Source organism: Colletotrichum lupini, chromosome 4 (genome assembly GCF_023278565.1).
Source record: "Colletotrichum lupini chromosome 4, complete sequence".
Lineage (NCBI taxonomy): Eukaryota > Fungi > Ascomycota > Sordariomycetes > Glomerellales > Glomerellaceae > Colletotrichum > Colletotrichum lupini.
In genome coordinates, this window is record NC_064677.1 from 5,149,968 (window position 1) to 5,171,229 (window position 21,262).

A 21,262-nucleotide genomic window follows, 5' to 3' on the forward strand; every position below is an offset into this window, starting at 1 on the left:
AGCCTCACCGCCACATCTTTGCAATGACGCGGGAAGAAGTTGGAGAACTCACATGAGCTGTCTTAGCCGCAGGGGGTGCCGCAGTAGCCGCACTCTTTTCCGGGTAGTACCCACACCTCTTTACCTGAGGCATGGCACGTAGGGCAGCGAATGCCTGGGAGAAGGTGCTGAGAAAAGAGAGTTAGTTCGGGCCCTGTGTGGACGTGGGGTGCAGCCATGCACACTCACCTGTTTCGAGCCGCTCTTGGAGGACGACGATGGCTTCTGTTGGTTTCGGAAAGCGGTCTTGTCGACCTGGCAGTGGTTTGAGCAGACCATGTTGGCGAGATGTGATGGCGAACTTGGTTGGTTGACTGTGGTTCTGGTTCGTGGGATTTGGATTCGAAAAGGTGTGGTGGGGGTTTGGTTGGTTGGGGTTGGACTCGAAGTCGATGTGTTGTTGATGGAGGTTGAAGTTTGGCTGCGTCAAGCTGATGTTCCTTTGAACCTGTAAAATGTCCGATGATGGTGATCTGGACAAGGCGAGAGAACTCCAGGCGGCAACCGTCGATACTTATAGTTTGGCAGATTCCTTTGAATCGCACGACAAGGACAAAGCACTCGCTAGCTGGGCCGTCGAGACGGGCAAGGACCAGGTCGGCACAGCGAGGGAGACTTCGCTCCAGGCGGGAGCTTGTGTTCCAAGTCCCTGTTCTGGTTACTAGTGCAAGAAGAAAATATGGCAGTGCCATCTGATAATAATCAAATCGGCGAGCAACCGGCGGAAGGCCGCCAGCAGAAAAGTAGCAAGCAGCAAAAGAAACCAAACAGGCCGGTAGACCGGTACAGTGCAGAACATGGCACATATCACATTCTGGTGCGGGACTAGCAGAGACCCCCCCAGAGGCGTAGGTATCAGTGGCAGTTCAGCGATGAACGACGGTGGCGCGAACCAGGTTGCCAGGATAGGCATGGGTACAAGGATCTGAACGATGGGGGATGTGGATGGATACCTTGGGATCACTCTACTTTGTTCGAGGGGGGGAGCAAGGTGGGGTGGAACCAGGCCCCATGGTGATGGCTGAAGAATTGTTCATCGGGAACGACCGTAAGGTACGGTACATACACGCTTCGTTTGTGTGTGTGTGTGCGTGGTGTGCCGTGGGCGTGGGCTGCATGTGTGAGCGTAGGTAGTTGCGTGTACATGCATCCTGGACTGTCTCTTGTTTCCTTCTTGCTTTTGGCCTGTCTGTCTGTATGTATGTTTCCTTGGCTTGGCACGACTAGGTCGAGCTAGCTCTTGGGTTTCTTGTCTATGGGGAGGGGTGGAGGGGGTAAGTAGAAGAAGAAGGCGAAGGCGAAGGCGAAGGCGAAGAAGAAGATGAAGAAGTGATTGGGAGTTTGTGCGAGGATGGTACTTTGGTCTACGGGAAAACCAAGAAGTCCATTCTTTTACTTGTATTTTCATTCTTTCCTTTGTGGGTATCGTAGACTCGTGGGTAAGACAAGACAGACAGACGCCGGACCAGCTCAAGCCGTGAAAGCCATGAGGTGCCCTCTCTGAGTCTCCAAACGGGAGACACGGCTCGGCTGGCGGCGGCTTCTCTGGGGGCCTGGCCTGAGGGATGGACGGAGGTTGGTTGATTGGTTTTTGTTCTCTTGTTTTGTTTTACCGTGTTTTTTTCTTCCTTTTTTTATATCCCCGAATCCTCCTTGTTTGGAATTAGATACCATCATACCAGGGCATCACCACGCGGTAAGAAGTATTAGAAAGCAAAGGTGAGGGCAGAAGCGCTAGCTGCCTAGGTAGTCCTCATTATTCTCTACCCCACACACCTCTCTCTCTCTCTCTCTCTTTCCCTCATTCTCTTTCTCTCTTTTTTCTTTCTTAAACCATGTAAATCCGGATGCTCCCCCCCTTCCCCCCAATCCCAATCCCCCCATGCCCATGCGGCCATGGCCCCCCGGGGTTGCTCATTGGCCCCTGGCGGGCAGTCGATCGCGAGGCTAGTGCAGGCAGGGGTGTATTCGAACAGGGAGCGAGCAGAAGAATAACCCAGATGAGTGGATGTTCCAGAGCTCTGTTCGATCTGCCCCGGGATTCCGCGCCGGGGAATTCCTTTCTCTGTGACTGTGTGACTTTGCAGCAAAGAAAAGAGAGGGGGAAGTCCATTGCTGTGTATGTAGTGTAAGTACTGCGTAGTCATTGAAGCATGGCAAGGTTAAGGTATCTTTCGCGAAAGAACCCCCCCGGTACGCCCCCCCTCCCCTCCCCATATCTAGGTATTCTCTCGCTGTTTACTCCGTACTTCTCCCAGTAACGCACGTATGAACGGAGAAAGAAAAGACTTTGGGAAACTCTGTAATAGTGTATCCGTACTACACTTCGTACAATGACCCATGTTGTCCCATGTTGTCCCATGGAGCAGACCCTCCCCGTGGATTCCTCTACTCTGAACTGCATGTATCCGGTAGCCAACAGGAAAAACCCTGCAGAATCGTCGCAACCACCCCCCTAGAACCGACGTGGAGGCTCAAACGGCTCTCTGTCCCCCCCCCTCTCTTCCCATGGTTCTTCTTCTTACCCTAGCGCTTCCTTTTTGGGGGGTGGTTTAGAGGGGGGAAGATCGGTTTATAGACTCCACATCGCGGATGGGTATGACGAAACACCAACGAAAGCGACAACACGATACTTTTTGGCTGGCACTAAGATAGCTCGGACAATATTTCAAATTGGCTTATTTTTTCGCCTTTGGTAGAGTCGAGGAAAACATGGCAAGTGTAGGTAAGGGAGGGGGTGGCGGCGGAAAAGGAAAAAAAAAAAAAAAAAAGGGCTTGTTAAGTGCCTTTGGGTCCATCGCAAATACTATCGCGTGCCCGTTTGCTTTGGTAAACGCCCCCAACGGGGACTAGCTTACTAGAGTGAGAGAGGGAGGAGGGGGAACGGGATGTGGCTGGAATAATTCAACCACGACGAAAGGGGGCCTCGTAATCCTCTGCAACAAGAGCCACGGAAGTTGCAGTCGCAATGCAGATTGCCAACGAAGGCACAATAGAGTTTGGAGAATGTCTGGATTGGACGTTGGTGGGATAATCTGATGGGCATGGCGAAATGCACGTAATAAGTCCAACCTACCTAGTTCCTGTGTTTAGCGGGTGCGAACTACTGCGCAGAGATGAATAAGGTAATGGAGATCCAATAAGAGACGACATATAGGTAGTTTCTGTTGTTTGCGTGTGTCAGTGAGTGAACGAGTGTGTGCGTGTGTGTAAGTAAGTAAGCCTGTAAGGCGAAAAAGGCCGAACGGTAGTGTCAAACGTCCACGAGGGAAGATGCTTGCCGGGGAAGGGTTTGTATGGCTACCCGTTCGGAGCACTGACTCCTAAGGACTCCTCTTCGTGGGCACCAGGTGATGACAAGCCCGGGAGGAAGCTGTACCGTAAACTCTGTTTGCCCAGGCTTCAGCCTAAAAAAAGAGGTGACGGCAGAAGTGTGTGTGATAGTGATAGAACCTCGTTCATCTCTCCTCCGAGAACGAGGGGGGCGCGCAAAATGCAAAACGAAGGAGAATTTAGTTGTTGCTTTCCAAGTCCCAACAAAGTCGATTATGTTCCTTTTCTGCAAGCCGGGATATTTGGATTCCTGGGATGGGGTTTGTGAGCAGTCGTAAAAACAAATAATGATTAGTATGGATAGCCTGTCGCAGAATAAAAAAAGATGGCCCAGACATTTACCTACCTACCCTGGAGAGAGGTTCCAAGGTACAGATACTCCGTAGAGACACACAGAGAGTGTGAGAGAGTTTGGGATAGCAGCAAAGCAATGAACGAATGACAGCGACCCTGGTCCTGTCTTGTTCGGATGACCCTATTGGTTTATTCCGGGGGGCTGAGTGGCGCTCCTCTTCCTCTCGTCTCGGGGGCCCGGGTGGGAGATTGTGGGAGGGGAGGGGTTATCGCGGCTGGTGAAGCTCACCTTACCTTGACTGCATACTCCGTACCTACCGTGATTGTGGCCGGCGGTTGCCCGATTGGTGGCTTGCCCATGGGTTTGTGCGTGCGAGCACACATACACACACACACACACATACTCGGGTTACAAGTTACAACCATTCACACCACCACAATGACACATTTTGCTGCATCCATGGATCTCACTCAACATCTCCGACATCTCCAACATCTCCTCACATATCGCACTTTGTTCTTTCCAATCATGTACATTCTGCTTCAGCTGACACGCACACACACACATATATATGCCAGGATCTTTTTCTATTTGATCCAGGCTGCATGCCGATGGATCTTGCAACCGCTGCGGTTGTCGATGTGCTCCGTAGATAGAGGTTACCTTACCACAGTAGTTGTGCGACCTCGGCACACTCCTGGTGGTCACTCGTCAGGAAGTAGTGGTGATGGTGGAGGCAGAAGCCATTGCCCCTGCTTCCCTAGATGCCAGGGCTAAGATGCTACCAGATCCGATACCCACCTTTTTCTTCGCACTCCGACAATGTACCGCTTTGATCGATGGCCTTCCTTTTTGCCTCCGAGGTACCTACCTTACCCCTCCGTCACTCTCGCGCAATTCACCTTCTGACTAATAACTGCCCCGAACTTGTAGTTGTTATTTCCCATATTCTTTTTCGGGGATAGCCCTTGACTCGAGCTGAATCTCGAACCTCAGGTCGACCGTATCTCACCAGTGTCCATACCTTAGCCTACTGCGTCTGAATCTCAGCCCAGCCCATTACCCACTCCCAGGTTCGAATTTCCCAGCCCTGTCTAGCCTTTCCTAATTTTGTTGATCATCATTCATTCCCGTCACATGGTGAAATCTGGACCGTCGTCTAAAAGCGCCTGAGGCCCAACTACTAGGCGCCAGGGCTGAAAGCTCCGATGCAGCGCGCAAGCTCTCTCTCTCTCTCTCGTCTCGCTCTGGCTCAGCTCAGCTCCTCCCGATATGAGAACCTGCGAAGTACCCGTACACTAATCAAACTAGGAACGTCGTCGTTAAAGCCCTCCAGTTCCTGCCTAGCCCTGCCCAGAATGCACTCAAGCGGGGCTAACACGTATGTAACAAAGCGTAAAGGGAGAGGCCACAAGAGAACCCAAGGGACCCCCGTGTCAAATCTCTAAGAAAGCACAGGAGGAGCCTGGAGGGGTTTCTAAGTACCTTATTATCGAAGAAAGTTAATTCTTTCTAAGTTATAAGTATAAGAATATAGTTTTAATAAAATAATATAATACCTACTTAGTACTTAAATTAAGATACTTTTTTAAACTTATTATAAAAGAAAAATAACTATATTATTAACTACTTATTATTAAGGTTTATAACTAATATTATAGCTTTAATTATAATAGCTTTACTTATAATAAGCGAAAAGTCTAATTATAAGTCCCTTAAAAGCCTCTCTTTAAAGGCTATAAAAACCTCTAAATATACTAAGTTAAAATACTTATTAAAATATTAATAACTAAACTAACCCTACGATAACGGCCTTAATAAAAAAACTAAAAAACGAACTAAAAAATAATACTAAAATCCTCGCTAATATTAAGTATAATTTATAAAATATAATAACGTAGCTATAAAATATTAATAATATATTTTATATTAAAAAAACTATTATTAATATTAATAAAATAAATAGAGCCGTATTAATATAATACCTCGGCTTTTTTTTATAGCTCGAGGATTATAACTTTAAATAATATTAAAAATTTATTAAAAAACTCTTTTAAATACTTTAATATATTTATTACTATTTTTATAATAATAAAACTCCTAGTACTTATATATAAATATAGGTTACTTATTTTTAAATAATAATACTAGCTTATTAATAAGTTATTAAAACTACGATTCTAACGATCCCTTAATAAGGGAGAGAGTAGAATAAAGGAAAAGATAAATAAGAAAAGGGTTAAGGTTAAATAGTACGGAATTCGAGGGTAGGGTAGCGTCTATATATACTATGGCAATCCTTTAGTAATACAAAACGATAGAGTTAAATAGTGGCCTAGAGGGGTTTCTTCTCTACGCTTCTCACCCCTACGAGGGGAAGGGGGAAGAGAAAGGGAAGGCATACAGATATGCCGAGTCGTTCTCTTATATATGGGTACTTACATCCGTCAACCTCGATAGGCACATATCTATATATAAGATTAAGAAAGAAGGAAAATACGACCTGCCTCTTTTCTACGTCACAGCATAGAGCTCTTGCCTCCACGTCGCTTCTATTAAGTATCTTATATCTCTACTTACAATAACTAGCTTAAAAGGGAAAGTATATACGAATAGAGTCTATATATAAACTAATAATAACCCCCCTTAGTTAAGGTAAGAGTCCCGTATATAATAGTAAGTACTTAGATATTAGTAAATCCTAGCTAAATTTAACTAATTAAACTTCGGTTTTTTTTTTTTTTAGGGTACTCGGGCTAGAAATATTTTAAAAATAAATTATAGCTAATTAAGGTACTATTACCTAATTAAGGTTCGTTCTATAAAAAATAATTCTAACTTATACTTTTCTTCTACCCTAGCTAAGTTACGTCCCTTTTTTTTAAACTTTTATATTCCTTTTTTTAAACTTCTACCCTTTATTATAACTTTTATTAGAAATTTTTATTACGAAACTTATTATCGTACTCGAAATTTATTAATAATTAATTAGAAATATTTCCGAATTAATTTTATAATACTTTTTTTTTACCGTAATAGTAATAGCTTTAAGTCTTATATTAATAATAAGAGGGGCCGGCCTAAGAATCTCCTTATATTTAAAACTAATAGTATAAGTTTTATTTTTATTATTATAATTAAATACGTAATTTATTTACTTACTTTTATAATAATAAAGTTAAGTAATCATATTACTAAGAGAATTTTATTATTGTTATTTAGAGGCTAATAGCTTTTATTTTAATAACTACTACTAGTCGTCTCTCGGTATATTTAAAAAGTACCTCGAAGAGGGTTATTATATTAACTTTACGATTTTTTATAAAAGATCCCTTTTTATTATTATTAACCTCGAGGTTATTTATAAGTTATTTCCTATTTTATATTAATATTTTTAGCCTTATTAATAGTTTTTTATAAAATACTATACTAAAATAATATTACTTATAAAGGGCTAGAATACGCCCTTAAATACCCCCTAAAAGCCTAAGGCTATTATAAATAATAAAGCGTTATTTACTATTTTTCTTAAAGAGGACGGTATTATAAATAAAAATATTTCCGAAATATTTTTAGTTTATAAAACTAATTATTTTTAATAAAACGTTATTTAAATAAAAATAAACATTAAGCTCGGCCTTAAGGAGAGCTATAAGGTTTATAAATTATAAAATACTATTAATTATAATAAGTATAACTTATTCCTTAATTAACGCTCTTCTTAACTAAATTTTATAGCTTACCCTCCTCTTAATATATATAAGCCGATTTACTTAGTATTTTATAAGTATTATTATTCTAAACTCGTACTAAACGAGGATATTTTTAATACGTTATTTTATTAATACTTATATATTATTATATTTAATATTAATTATTTTTAAAAGAATTTAAAACCCCTAAGTAAATAAGTTAGAATAATAAAGTAGTTAAGGATAAGCCGGTCTAGCTTACCCCCGTTAATAATTCTAATAATAATAAGATAAATTCTTAAATAAACCCCGCTATTTCTATTTAGATTTTTATTAAGGATATAAATAAGTAAAAAGTATAATTAAGGGTTAAAAGATAATAGGGAATAATTAGTTTAAAGAAGTTTATAAGTAAAGAGTTTATTAAAATAAAAGTATTTTATTTACTTTTTTAAAATAGTATTATATAAATTAAGAATACTATAGTATTATAAGTAAATATTTATAATAAATATATAAATAAAAGTTAAGGTTATAAATACTAAATAAAAAATATATTACTCATAAAAATTTCCTAAAAATTTCTTAAAAGTTTCTTACAAATTTCTTAAAAGTTTCTAAAAAGTTTTTGAAACGTTTCCTAAATATTTCTTTAATATGTTTTAAATATTTCCTTAATATATCTTAAATACTTTTTAAATATTTCTATTTTTTTAATTTCTATAATATTTATAAATATAAATTAATTAATAAATAATAAAATAATAAATTATTAACTTATTTTAATAAATTATAAGCTTATTATATAATTATATATTTAATATAATTTACTAGTTATTTATAATCAAAATATTAATATTATATAATAATATATATATTAATTATTATAATAAATAATATATATATATATATATATATATATAATCTTATTATATTATTATTATTAATAGTTAATTAATATTATAATTAACAATTATTTAGCTAGTTCTTCTTAATTTATATAAGCCTTAGCGTTATAAATATTTTACTAAGTAAATAAAGATTTTAAAACTATTTTTAAATAATAATACGTATATTACGAGCTTAAATCCCAACTTATTAACTTATAATTTTAATAATATCCTTAACTACTTTAATAACTTTATAATATAAAAAGTATATAAAGTTTACTAAGATAGTATAAATATTTACTAATATTATATATTAATATTATATAGTTAATATTAAGAACTGCCCAAGTAGTTAATAAAAACAAAATATAAAAATAAATAAAAAGTATATAAAAGCTTTAAAACTAGGGCTATAATTATATTAATTATACTTAAGGTTTAAATAATAACATCATAGCTACTTATTCTCTTTTTAAATTTTAATAATAATTATTATAACTTAATATATATAACTAAAACTAAGATCCGCCCTATAAACTTATAATAGCTATAGTATATTATATATATAAAAATATAAAAATATAAAATAACTCTTTTAAATAAAAAAATTATAAATAAGTTATATATAAATAAAAAGTAATAATTACGTAATAAAGTAATTATTATAATTACTTTAAGTAATCGCTTACTAGTATTTATTAAGTAATTACTTAATAAATAAAAGTAATTATTCATAAAAAATATATTTATAAGCGGACTTATATATAATATAAACTTAAGCTAGGCTTAAGAATAGACTTTTTATAGCTTTTTTAATAATTAACTTAGTATTAAATCTTATAATTATTTTTAGTTATTCTTATTAAAAACTGTTACGAAGGTAACTTTGTTTACCTTATTATTCGCCTTATTATCAATATTACGTAAGCAAACTATATACCATATTAATCTACAATTTCTGTAGATTATTAAAGGTATTGATTATGTAAGCAACACTGCTTATATAAGCTTACGTGAGCAATGGAAAGTACTGGAAGGTAACTAAATAATCTGGAATTTACTCGAGGCGGAATTACGTACTACGATTACGCATTCACTTACGTATACGCTTATTAATTATATCATAATTAATAAGCAATGGAATATTCTAGTAGGAGGTTTTTATGCCTATATATAGGCGTGTATTTGCCTACCTAGACCTTTCGTTAAGCAAGCAACTTCTTATATAGTAATTCAACTATATTACTCTCTTTACTACAAAAACCTCTTTTATATACGCTTATTTCCCCTATATTCATATATTCTTGCTTCTATATGAATATTCACTTTTTATATTCTTTATAAGAATATCCCGCATTACCTCGTTAAAGCTATACGTGCTAGAAAAACCCCTTTTAATAAGGTTATAATTAATTACTAAAGCTTTATTTATTTTATATTTCATAAATATAATTTTAGAGAAGCTATTTATAATTATAATACTATTTACTTAGTACTCATAGCCTTAGTTTTTATTAATATACTTATTATAATTAGCTAGTTATAATATTTTAATTACTCTTATTTAATAAGTTAACTTTATAAAACTTACTAAATAATAAAAGAAAACGACGATATTTTTTAAAACCCTAAGTACTTTTTTATTTAACTCTAAAAAACTTATTAACTTAATTAATAAACTAGCTAAGGCCGAGGATAATAAAATACTTAACGTTATTTATAACTCTAATAATAATATAGTTTTTAAAAAAGTAAATTATAAAAAAATACGACGTATTATTAAATAAAATAATAAGTAAAATAAAAGACTCGTAAAGCTTTTTAATAATAACTCTACTTAGATAGTTATAATTTTAATTAAAAATAATAAATATATTATTACTTTTTAAAATATAGTTAACGAAGCTATAATTAACTTAAGAATTAAAAAAAGAGAAGTAAACGATTTAAAATAAAAAATTAGAACTCTTTAAGCTATTATTAATATTATTCAAACTCCTATAAACAAATAAAAAAAACTTAAGTTTAATATACTTATTATTTTTAATAGAACTACTAAATATCTTAAAGGATTTTTAATTTAAATTAAAACTTATTAAACGTTTTATATTATTATTTTTTATAATAAAATTAAACGAATTATTTACGTAATAACTTTTTTTAAAAGATAAGCCCTAGAGTAGTTCGAACTTTTTTAAAGAAAATTCCTTAATAATAACGGTTATTTACTATATTATAAAAAAAAACCGTAAATATTTTTATTAATATAATAAGATTTTAAAATACTTTTAAATCTTTATTTTAAAACCTTAATAAAAAACGATAAACTAAAAGAGACCTAGCTAATTTTTAATAAACTAAGTTTATTTTATACTATATTACTAAGTTTAAAAAACTCATAATATAATTCGATTTTATTAAAAAAACCTATATTTTCTCGTTTTATTAAGGATTCAAAAATAAAGTTAAGGACGAACTTAATAAAGTAAAAATATTAATACATTTTTTATATTATATTAAGCTTATTATTAAAATTAATACTTAATTATATAAACGACGTAAAAAAAGGAGAAATACGGCGCTTTTAAATTAATTTTAATAAAAAATACTAAAGCTATAGTAAATTACTAAGTAATTATTAAAATAACCTAAGAAATTAATAATAATAAAATACGTCTTATAAATAATATAGAGGACCTATAGACCTTAGTATTACTAAATATAAAAAACCTCGTTAAAAAAAGGACTTTAAATACTATAATTATAATAAAATAAGATATATAATTAGAAATTATTAATAACCTAAACGTATTTAATACTAACTTATTTTAAAAAAACGAGCTAATATTATAAATAAAAAAGTCCCTTATAAATACCTTTTATAAATAGTTTATTATAATAATAACTGTTTTATTTATTAAAATAATAAAGAATAAATAAGATAGTACTTAAAATAACTTAAAAATAGTAAGCGATCTAAGTATAATATTACTTTATTTCTTATTAAAACCCTAATAATAAAAAAAAAAAAAGGAAATACTTACTTATTAACTTTATATTTTTAAAGAGAATAATATTAAATACTTTACTATACTTTCTTAAATTTATAAAAATATAATAAAAAAGGGTAAAACGGACCCTATTATAAAAAATATACTTAACTTTTTTAAAAGACGTATTAAGTAAAAACTCTTAGTTAATATAAAAGAATAGCTCCTTAAGTTTAAAAAAAAAGGATTTAATACAAAAAGAATTATAAATAATCCCGTTTATATAATAAAAATTAATATATAGGTATTATAAATTAATATACGGGCGTTGCTCTTATATAAGCGTTATTATTTTACTTTTTAATTAGTTTAAAAAAATAGTACTTCCTTATAAAAATAGTAAAAATAATTATATTAATATAACTATTTTTATTATTCTCTCTAACCTAAGCTCTAGTTTAGAATTTTTAAAAATAAGAATACTATTATAACTTACGTACTTATTTAGAACTATTATATTACTTATTTAAGATTTATAAATTTTAAATAAGTTAATAATCTAAGCTTTTATAAATTTTAAATAAATAAGGCTTCTTTTTATTATATATTTAAAATATATAAAAAGTAAATTATAATAACGTTTATTTAACTACCTCTTTTAACGTAATTATAATAATTTATTATTATTATAAACTATTTTTTATTAGTTCTATTTTTTTTAAATACTAGGCTATATTAGTTATTTATTTATATAATTCTTTATTATCCTCTTTTTATTAAAAACGCTAAATTAGCTCTTTATTTATTATTAAAATAAGTTTAATATTTAGTTTTAATTTAGCTAACTTATTTTTTTTATTAGCTTAGTTAGTATTAATTTATTTTTATTTTTAAATAAACGGCCTCGCTTTTTATTATTAATACCTTAGTTATTATAAATACCTTAGTTATTATAAATAATACGGGTTTAATTAACTAACCGGCTTTTTTTAAATAAAACTAGTTATAATAAAATAAGCTATACTATATTCTTTAGCTTATTATAAAGGGATATAATAATTTTAAAGTTAAGGATTTAATAATATAGATTTAAAAAAGACGTTTTTTAAAAACGCTACTAAGGGTATACTTCTTACTTATTAAAAATAGCTAAATTTAATATTTTAAAATAGATCTTATAATAATATAAAATACTTAGCTTAATTAAAATAGTATAATTTAAATTATCCCTTTAGGGTCCGGTCCGCCTTATTAAGGGCCATTTTTGCCTTTACGGGTAAGCTAGTCTATTAGGGTTAATATCGAGTTTTTATTACGTAATAAACTTTATAACTAATAATAGCCGGCCGCAGATACTAATAATCTTACCGTAATATATTAATCGCCCTTTTAATAGCTAAATACTACCCCTTACTTTCTCCCTTTATCTTATTTAATAATAACCTCTCCCTATTACTATTCTTATTTAATACGCTCGCTTACGCTCTTTCTAAGCTCTTAATTATATTATTAAGTCTAGGCTTATTTATATTACTATATTATATTAAAAGGGCGCCGATAAGGGTAACGCTTATTATAATATATCTATCTATCTTTTATAAGTTAATATTATTAATATAATATTTATTAAAGCGGTCTCTTTATAGCTCGGGGTCGTTTAGTATAATACTTATAGGATTAAACTTCTAGTTATTAAGGAAGCCCTAAGGGTTAATAAGTTATTAATAGCGTCTTAGTATTTTAATAAAGTGTGCTTAAAGTAGATAGTTAAATAGTAATAGTAATAATAATAGCGCAATAGTAATAAATAGCGAGAGAAGCGTTTTTTAACTTTAATAAAAGAAACGAGGTAACGAATATATATATATATAAGTAAAATTAAAATAGGGTAGATATTATAAGGTCGATATTATTTAATAACGGCGATAAGGGCATCTCCGATACTACTATTATAAGCTATTATACTTAGAAAGGTAGCTAACTTAGCTAGGTGCGCGGGCTTATAAAGTAGTAGTATTAGGCGCCTACTACTATTTATAATCCGTAGTTATGAACTTTATAAAAGGGAAAGTTTAAAAGTTAAAAAATTTAAAAAAAATTAGTTTAGTAAGATAGTATAAGTATTTATTAATACTATATATTAATACTATATAACCGATATTAAAAATCGCCCGAGTAGCTAGTAAAAGTAGAATACTAAAATAAATAATTTAAATTATAAAATCCGAGGGGCTTTAAAAATAGCTTCTTATTAAATACTATTACTTTTTTTATAAGCCGGCTTTACGTCCTAATTAAAATAAAATATTTTAAAAAAAGTATTATTTAGAGTTTATTTAAGTACTTAAAACGAGTACTTATATACTCCTAGTTTATAAATACCTCGTCCTTTATATAAGCTTAGTAAAAGCATAGCTCTTAATTACTAATTATATTTTATATAACGTTAATAAGCTAATATAAGTAACTAAAACTATTTAAAAAATAACTTTTAATATTATTATTACTTAACTTAGTATTAGAAATAATATAAGTATTAAAGTTTTAGTATTTTTAAATAAAATAATAGGCCTATTATATTCTTAAAAATAAGTATATTACGTAAAAGTACTAGAGGATTAGGCGTTAATTATTAAACTTTTTATAAAACTTAGTCTAGGCTTTTTTAAAAATATACTTAGTTTTAATAAAAATAATAAGCTTTTATATTATAAAAACCTTATAATATATATAAAGAGGGGGCTTATTAATAAGTATATTAATATAAGCCTTATCCTTATTACTTAATATAACTATTACTTATATTAATAACTAATATTCTTTATTATTAAACTTATTACTATTATTACTATAACTACGGTCCTTAACCTACTTCTATTTAGCCCTAAGTATAATATTAAAGTTAATATAATAAATATAAAGTTATTACTAAACGTTTAAAAACTACTTATTTAGTATAGCTTTTATTTATTTATTATAGTTTATAATAATAATAATAAGATAACGGACTAAGTATTAGTTTATAAATTAGTAGATATTTACTAAAAAAAACCGGAAACCCTTTAGTTTTTTATTATTAATAAAGCTAAACGTAGCGTTATAAATAGATTTAAAGTAGGTCTACTTAGTAACTTAGAAAAAAGGGAGCTTAAAACGATTAGTATTATAAATATCATTAAAGCTAATTATTTTAGGGAATCGTTTTTATATTTAGAAATAGTAAAAAAAGGTTTAAATAAGGTTAATAAGGCGGTTTAGCTGGTCGTTTACTTATTTTATTATATATAAAATATCTCGCTTATTAAATAGTTTAATTAATATTATAATTAGTAAGTATTTAGCTAGTTTTTTTTAGTTTATACGAGCCCTAGTATTATAAATATTTCGCTAGGTAAATAAGGACTTTAAGAACTATTTTTAAATAATAATACGTATATTACGAGCCTAAATCCTAACTCGTTAGCTTATAGTTTTAATAATATTTTTAATTATTTTAGTAAATTTATAATATAAAGGGTATATAGAGGCTTTTATAAGAGATTAGGCTATGAGCACTTAACTAGCGAGGCTATAATATAAGTATAAGTATATTATAAAACTAAAGCTTATAGAGTCCTTCGTAAGGGCTCTACTTCTTAAAAAGTTCTTTTATAATAAGATCCGTACACCGGACGCTAAGTTATTAGCGTCCTATTGCCGGCCGCATCCTAAATTTATTATAATTACTCCCCCCTTACGTAACTTTAGTCCCTAAAGTTATTACGTAATATCTTTTTTTAACGCTAATAATAAAGTTATTAACGTCGTTATTCGTAATAGATTCCATAAGGCGTTAATAATATCCTTTCTTACTTAGGAACAAAGTATTACTCCTATCTCCTTATCTAACGGATACCTTATTATTATTATTCGGTAATAGCGCGCCGACTAGTTACTAAGTTAGTAATATATATTCGTAATAAAGTATTCCGACCGTCGTAATATATAAGAGCCCGCTTAACCTCGCGGTTATTATTATTACTAAGCTATCGATTATAATAAAAGATTTTTTATTTGTTACTAGTTACGTGTTTACTTTTTTTTCTCTCCTTTTATTCGGCAACCGTTCTGCGAATTCTTTCTTATATAACTATACTTTTTTTTTTATAATATTCTAATTCCGTATCGTTTCTTAATTACGACTCTCTTATTATACTATCGCTAAGTATCTACCGAAATGTCTACTATTTCGCGTATCTAGGATATACTTAATATAGAGTATAATTCTAAAAAGGGCTTTCGCGGTCTCTGTAGTAGTACTCCTTATATACGCTACTTAGCTAGTCTATATTACGATATTAACGAGCTTATTTATATCGCCGGCGCTTACGTTACTAAGTATATTATTTATTAAATTAATAAGAAGAAGTGTTCTATTATAAGTCGTCGAGTCCTCGCTAATCCGTTACTAAAATATTAGCTAACGATATCTCTTAGGTTCCCGAGGAGCTATATAGCGCTACTTAGTTTACTTAGAATACCCTTATAGAGTTCTATAATACTAAGGAATAAAGTAGCTTTAACTCCCGTGAGCGCAGCCGCGTTCTTTATACTTTTAATTATATTATTAGTATATAAGAAAAGGTAGCTACTTATATCGCTAACCCGTTAGCGGGTAATAAAATAAAAAAGGTCTACTTTAAACAAGCTACTCTCTAAGAGCTTACTACTAACTACGAGTATCTAAACTTATTAATCTTAATTACGGTAAGTCGTTAATAATCGTTTAGCGAATTTTCTTTTTACTAACTTAGATTTCTCTTTTTAAGTTAGTATCCTTAATACTAATAATAAGACTAAGATTATCTCCTACCTTAGTCGCCTCTAACCGGCTTATTTTTATAATAATAGCTATGCGACCGCTCTACGAAGTAACCTTAACGCTCTAGCTTAGTACTATAAAAAGACTCCTAAGGGCGTTATTATTATGCATATTTAAGAGTTTTTTACTTTCCCTACTTTTTATAAACGCGTCGCTAAGTTCTTAGTAAATAAAGTGCTTATTTATACCGTTACTATATATAGCGCTACCCCTATTTCCTATAGTCTTAAGACTTAGACTCTTATTAAGAAGCGTACTCTTATTACTAACTATATTTTTAATAATAACGACGAGCGGGACGACTTTAGGTTTAAGTTTAATAAGTCCTAGCGCGAGGATACTAAATTTAAAGAGCTCGGTAGCGACTTAAAGAATTCTCTTTCTTAGCGTTATAATAAGCGCCGCTACTTTAATATTAATAACTTACCGACCCCTACCCACGACGCTCTTTTTAATATAAACGAGAGTACCCTAGCCCTTAGTTATATTACTTTAGATCTTAATAAGGCTAGTATTACGCTCCTCCCGCTCTAAGTAAAGGCTTTACGACGGCTCAATAAGGCTATTACTCGTACTAAGGTTAAAGCTACGGGTCGTAATAAGTAGTTCGACGTTACTAAGTTCCTTATAAATATTAATATTACTAAGGTCCCTTAGCTCGACTAGGACTACGAGAGTATTACTTTAAATAACGTCCCCCGTCCCCGACCCGTTACCGACGATAATAGTATTACGGCCCTTATTTTACTTCCTACTCCGCCTCCTATTATAGCTCCCGTTATACTTCTTATTATAGCTCCTATTATACCTCCTATTATAGCTCCCGTTATACCTCTTATTATAGCCTCTAACGGTAACTAAGTAGCGAACGCTTTGCGAACTACTATTATTAATATATATAATACTCTGCACGACTTTAACTACCTCTTTCTTACTTATCGTAATATTAATAAAGTTAACGGCCTTATTCTAAGTAGTTAGCTAAGTATGCGCATAAAACCTCCCCGCTTCTTACTTACTAAGCGGACTACTATTACTAATTATTAAGCTTTAGAAGTATACGCTAAAGCCGCTATTATTATTATTAATATTACGTAAGTTACTCCCTCTACGTAACTAGATCTTAGCGATCTCTTAGCGACGTATTACCGAGGGTTATAATACTATATCTTTTTCTTAAGGATTGCGCTAGGCTAAATAAAAAGGGTTCTATAGTATATTATTAATTAACTTATCTTCGGTAACCTTTTGCCGCGAACTTAATATTTATTATCCTATTTTATATATACCCTTTTCTTATAGCGTTCGAATCTATTAACTACTTCTACTACCCCTTTAAAATGCTTAATAGGCTCTTACGTATTATACTTAGTAAGCTACTTAGCCTATTTAACGAGATATTATAAGTTTCCTCTCTCGCTTTATATCGCAACGATTTCTTTAACTTCCTAAACGTCTTACTCGTTTTTTAACTCCGGGAGATTCGCTATTTAGTTACCAACCGTTCGGCGATTTCCTTATAGCTTAAGCTAAGAAACTAAGAAAATATTATATATTTTCTAATACTACTCTAGTAAATATACTCGGTAAGCCTATTTCCCTACTCTTTTAGCTATTACTATTTTAATATATCTCGGCGCTAGTTTATTATTTTTAAATCGTATGTTCTTCGTTAATAGGCCGACGACCTCTCTATAATTAAACTCCTTTAGGGTATATCTTTTATTATAATAAGCTACTTAGCTCTTAGAGGCTTATACCTACGCTCGCGTAGCCTAGGCCCTAATCTCTTTAATTTTCTAAACCCTTTCCCGAACCCCCTAGACTATAGCCTTATAATTAGGTACATATTTAACGTACTTAGGGTAGTAGCCGTATAGTACTATATACGGGGATACTTTTATAGTAGAGTATTAACTATTATTATATATAAACTCGGCCTCCTCTAGCTACGCTACTTACTTATTTAGCAAGCCCTCGGCGTAGATCCTTAAATACTTTTCTAATATTTAATAAGTTCGCTCTATTTAGCCGTCCGTTTATAAGTAGTACGTAGTAAATAGTCGGTAACGTATTACCCGTTCTTTAGCGAACTCTTTTTAAAATGCGCTTATAAAAAGCTTATCTCTATCCGTAATAATACCTTTAGGCATACCGAACTTATATTCGACCTCCCGGTATAGGATATTTACTATTTATACTACGTTAAGTATTTTAATAATAAGTAAGAACTTCGCGAACTTTATTATATAATAAATAATAATTACGATATTATTATACTTTGCGCCGTTATTACGAGCGCTTAGTAATAGCCCCGTAATAAAGTCTATAGATATTTCCTAAAATAGGTATAAGGGTAGTAGTAGTAACTATAGTTACCTATATAGCTTATATCTTAGGGTTATAACTCCTAAATAATACTTATAGTTCTTAACGTATTCTTAGATATCTCGTTAGATATTTTCTTAATAGAACTTCCTCTAGATTAGCTTAAGAGTTTTCGTAGCTCCTATATAACTTACCCTATAGTCGTCGTAGTATTAGCAAAGGATCTCTATTTAAAGAGACTTTATTTAAAAAATAACGAGTCTTTTTTTAAAAAATAGTATACCCTATTCGTCGAGCGAATATACTCTTAGCTCGCCGGCCGTAGTGCGAACTCTTACTAATTATAATATATAGAACTTGTTTTTAGCCTATAGTCTTTTAATAAGCTCCTTAGTCTTTAGTAAGAGATAAGAAGCGAATACCGTTTTGCCCCTTATAAGCTCTTTTATAACGGGGCGTAGGATATACTATTCTAATATAATAACCCTAGCTCTATCTAACTCCTTTTTATTCTTACCGGACCGTTAATAAGCGTTCGCTAATAACTCTTTTATTTTCTTACTTCGAGTTATTATAATAATAACTATTACTATTTTATTAATGCGCCCTATAATACGCTACTAATATAAGGGAGAGGATTCCCTGTCCCTAAAGCTAGCCGATATCTAGCTAGGATTACGAAGAGAGGCCTTAACTATTTAAACGTATACCTTAGTAGTATTATTTTATCCTTTTAGGCTAATTATCTTTCGCTAGACGTCGGGCGGTAGTTCGCTAATAAGATATAGTTTTTAAACTAGCGTAGGGAGGACGTTTTTATAAAGCACTTCCCCCTCTATATAGTCTAGCTTTTTAAATAAACCGTCCGCTAGGTTCGTTTTCCCTAGTTAGTGTTTTAAATTAAAGTTAAATACTAATAGTTTATATATTTACCTCGCGAGCCTTCCCTAAAGGTCCCGCGCCGGTGCGCCGATTACTCCCTTAAGTACTTAGTAGTCCATTAGGACTATAAACTTTTATAAAAGGCCCTAGAGGTAGTAAGCCTAGTGCTCTAGCCCTTTTACTATAGCGAGCAGTTCTTATTAGCCCGTGGCCTATTACTACTCCGTATCCGTAAGCTTCTATAATTAATAGGTAACGGGTTACTATTCTCTATTAGCTTATTACGATAAGATTATTATAATAGCTTTAACTAAAGCGTCGGTTTTTACCCGTATAATACGTTATAAGTTCTAATATATAAGTACGGTCGCCGAGGTAAAAGCGACCTTTAGCTAATTAAACGCCTCGTCTACTTCTTTAGTTTATTAAAAGTCCTTTATCTACCCCTTTTCTATTTTTAGTAATGCTATTATTAGTATAACGATGCCCGAGTATTTAGTAATAAACTTCCGATAGAAGTTATAGAACCCTAAGAATACTTAGATATCCTTAATAAACTCTAGCGCTTTTTAGTTAGCGATCGTTCGTACTCGTAACGAGTTAATCTCGATTCTTTTTAATATAATAATATAACCTAAGAACTCGACCCTCTTTTAATAAAACGAGCACTTTAATAGTTTAGTAAAAAGCCCGTATAAACGCAGACGTTAGAGGACCTTCTTAATATCCTCCGTATACTACTCCTTTATTATTAAGTAGATTATTAGATCGTTTATATATACTATATAGTAAGTATCTAATAAGTCGGCGAGCGCTTAGTAAATATATACCTAGAACGTCGCGGGTGCGTTCGTTAGCCCAAAAGGTATAATAATATACTTAAAATAACCGTATCGGCTCCGGAACGCTATTTTCTATCGGTCTTCCTTTTTAATTCGGATACGGTAGTAGGTATCCCTAATATCTATTTTTAAAATCTATTTCGCTCTGCGAAGCCTATTTAGGAGCTTACCGATAAACGGTAGTAAGTATCGATTTTTTATGGTTACCCTATTTAGCCTATAGTAGTTTATATAGAGGCGTAGCGTGCCGTCCTTTTTTAGTACGAAGAGGATCGGTGCCCTAGCCTTACTAACCGAAGGTATAATACGACCGTTCGCTAGGTTCTTAATAATATACGCGCGAAGCTTATTAAGTTATTTCTCGCTTAACGAATAGATAGGACTATACGGTAGTTTAGTACTTAGAACTAAGTCGATAGAGTATTCTACCCCGCTATATAACTACGGTCCCTTTATTAACTACTCGTCGAACGTCTCTATTTCTAATTAAAGTTCTAGTAGTAGACCCCCTCGTAGTTTAGTCTCCGTTACCCCCGCGATATTTCTTATAATAATAATATATAATATATACGCCCTCTTATAATTCTTAACGATATTACGAGCTATCGCTTCTAGTTCGGTAACCGAAATAGGCTCGTACGACTATATATTCGTTACTATGTTAATATAAATGCCCTCTTAGCTTATTAATAGTTATAATAGTAAGAGGTCTATTATTCTTTTATCCCTATTAACTACGGTAAATAGTTACTAAATCTTCTTTAGCTACTTATAGTAGTCGATAAGGAAGAGCGTTAACTAATAGGCTTTCCTCTAGCCTACGGCTTTATTTTAGAAGTCCCTTAATAAGGGAGCTATAGTAGTAGCCGGGGTTAACCCTAAGTAAGTTACGAGCCTAGTACTAATAATATCTATTTTAGAGCATATATTTATATTAACTTCTACTAGCTTTTTAATAATACCTCGCAGAACTATTGCCCTACCCTTCGTAATTATTCCTATTAGTACCCTTTTAATACTTAGTATAAGCGTATTGGGTATATTACCTACGCTTACTCGTTTTTTAACGAGTCGACCTCTATAACTCTCGGCTCGGTAGTAACCCGTTAG

At 32.0% G+C, this 21,262-nt stretch overlaps 3 protein-coding genes across 3 annotated transcripts, besides 1 other annotated feature; 1 reads left to right on the forward strand and 2 right to left on the reverse strand.

Moving 5' to 3' along the window:
* Positions 1-62: 62 nt before the first annotated feature.
* Positions 63-952, reverse strand: CLUP02_08648 (uncharacterized protein; the record flags this gene model as incomplete). The annotated part of the gene is made up of 3 exons (XM_049287634.1): positions 63-154; positions 229-487; positions 827-952. The coding sequence occupies 3 exons, from the start codon at positions 950-952 to the stop codon at positions 63-65; spliced, it is 477 nt and encodes a 158-aa protein (XP_049144777.1).
* Positions 953-1,272: 320 nt separating this feature from the next.
* Positions 1,273-4,050, reverse strand: CLUP02_08650 (uncharacterized protein; the record flags this gene model as incomplete). Its single annotated transcript, XM_049287635.1, has 8 exons — positions 1,273-1,403; positions 1,495-1,597; positions 2,372-2,469; positions 2,949-3,049; positions 3,116-3,203; positions 3,361-3,622; positions 3,723-3,894; positions 3,956-4,050. The coding sequence occupies 8 exons, from the start codon at positions 4,048-4,050 to the stop codon at positions 1,273-1,275; spliced, it is 1,050 nt and encodes a 349-aa protein (XP_049144778.1).
* A 55-nt stretch (positions 4,051-4,105) lies between these two features.
* Positions 4,106-5,115, forward strand: CLUP02_08651 (uncharacterized protein; the record flags this gene model as incomplete). The annotated part of the gene is made up of 6 exons (XM_049287636.1): positions 4,106-4,197; positions 4,246-4,315; positions 4,383-4,530; positions 4,718-4,740; positions 4,855-4,954; positions 5,015-5,115. 6 exons carry the CDS (start codon positions 4,106-4,108, stop codon positions 5,113-5,115), a joined length of 534 nt encoding a protein of 177 aa, XP_049144779.1.
* Positions 5,116-14,266: 9,151 nt separating this feature from the next.
* Positions 14,267-14,344: a sequence feature (Short protein (CLUP02_08652, UQC83158.1) was converted to a misc_feature.).
* Positions 14,345-21,262: the final 6,918 nt, after the last annotated feature.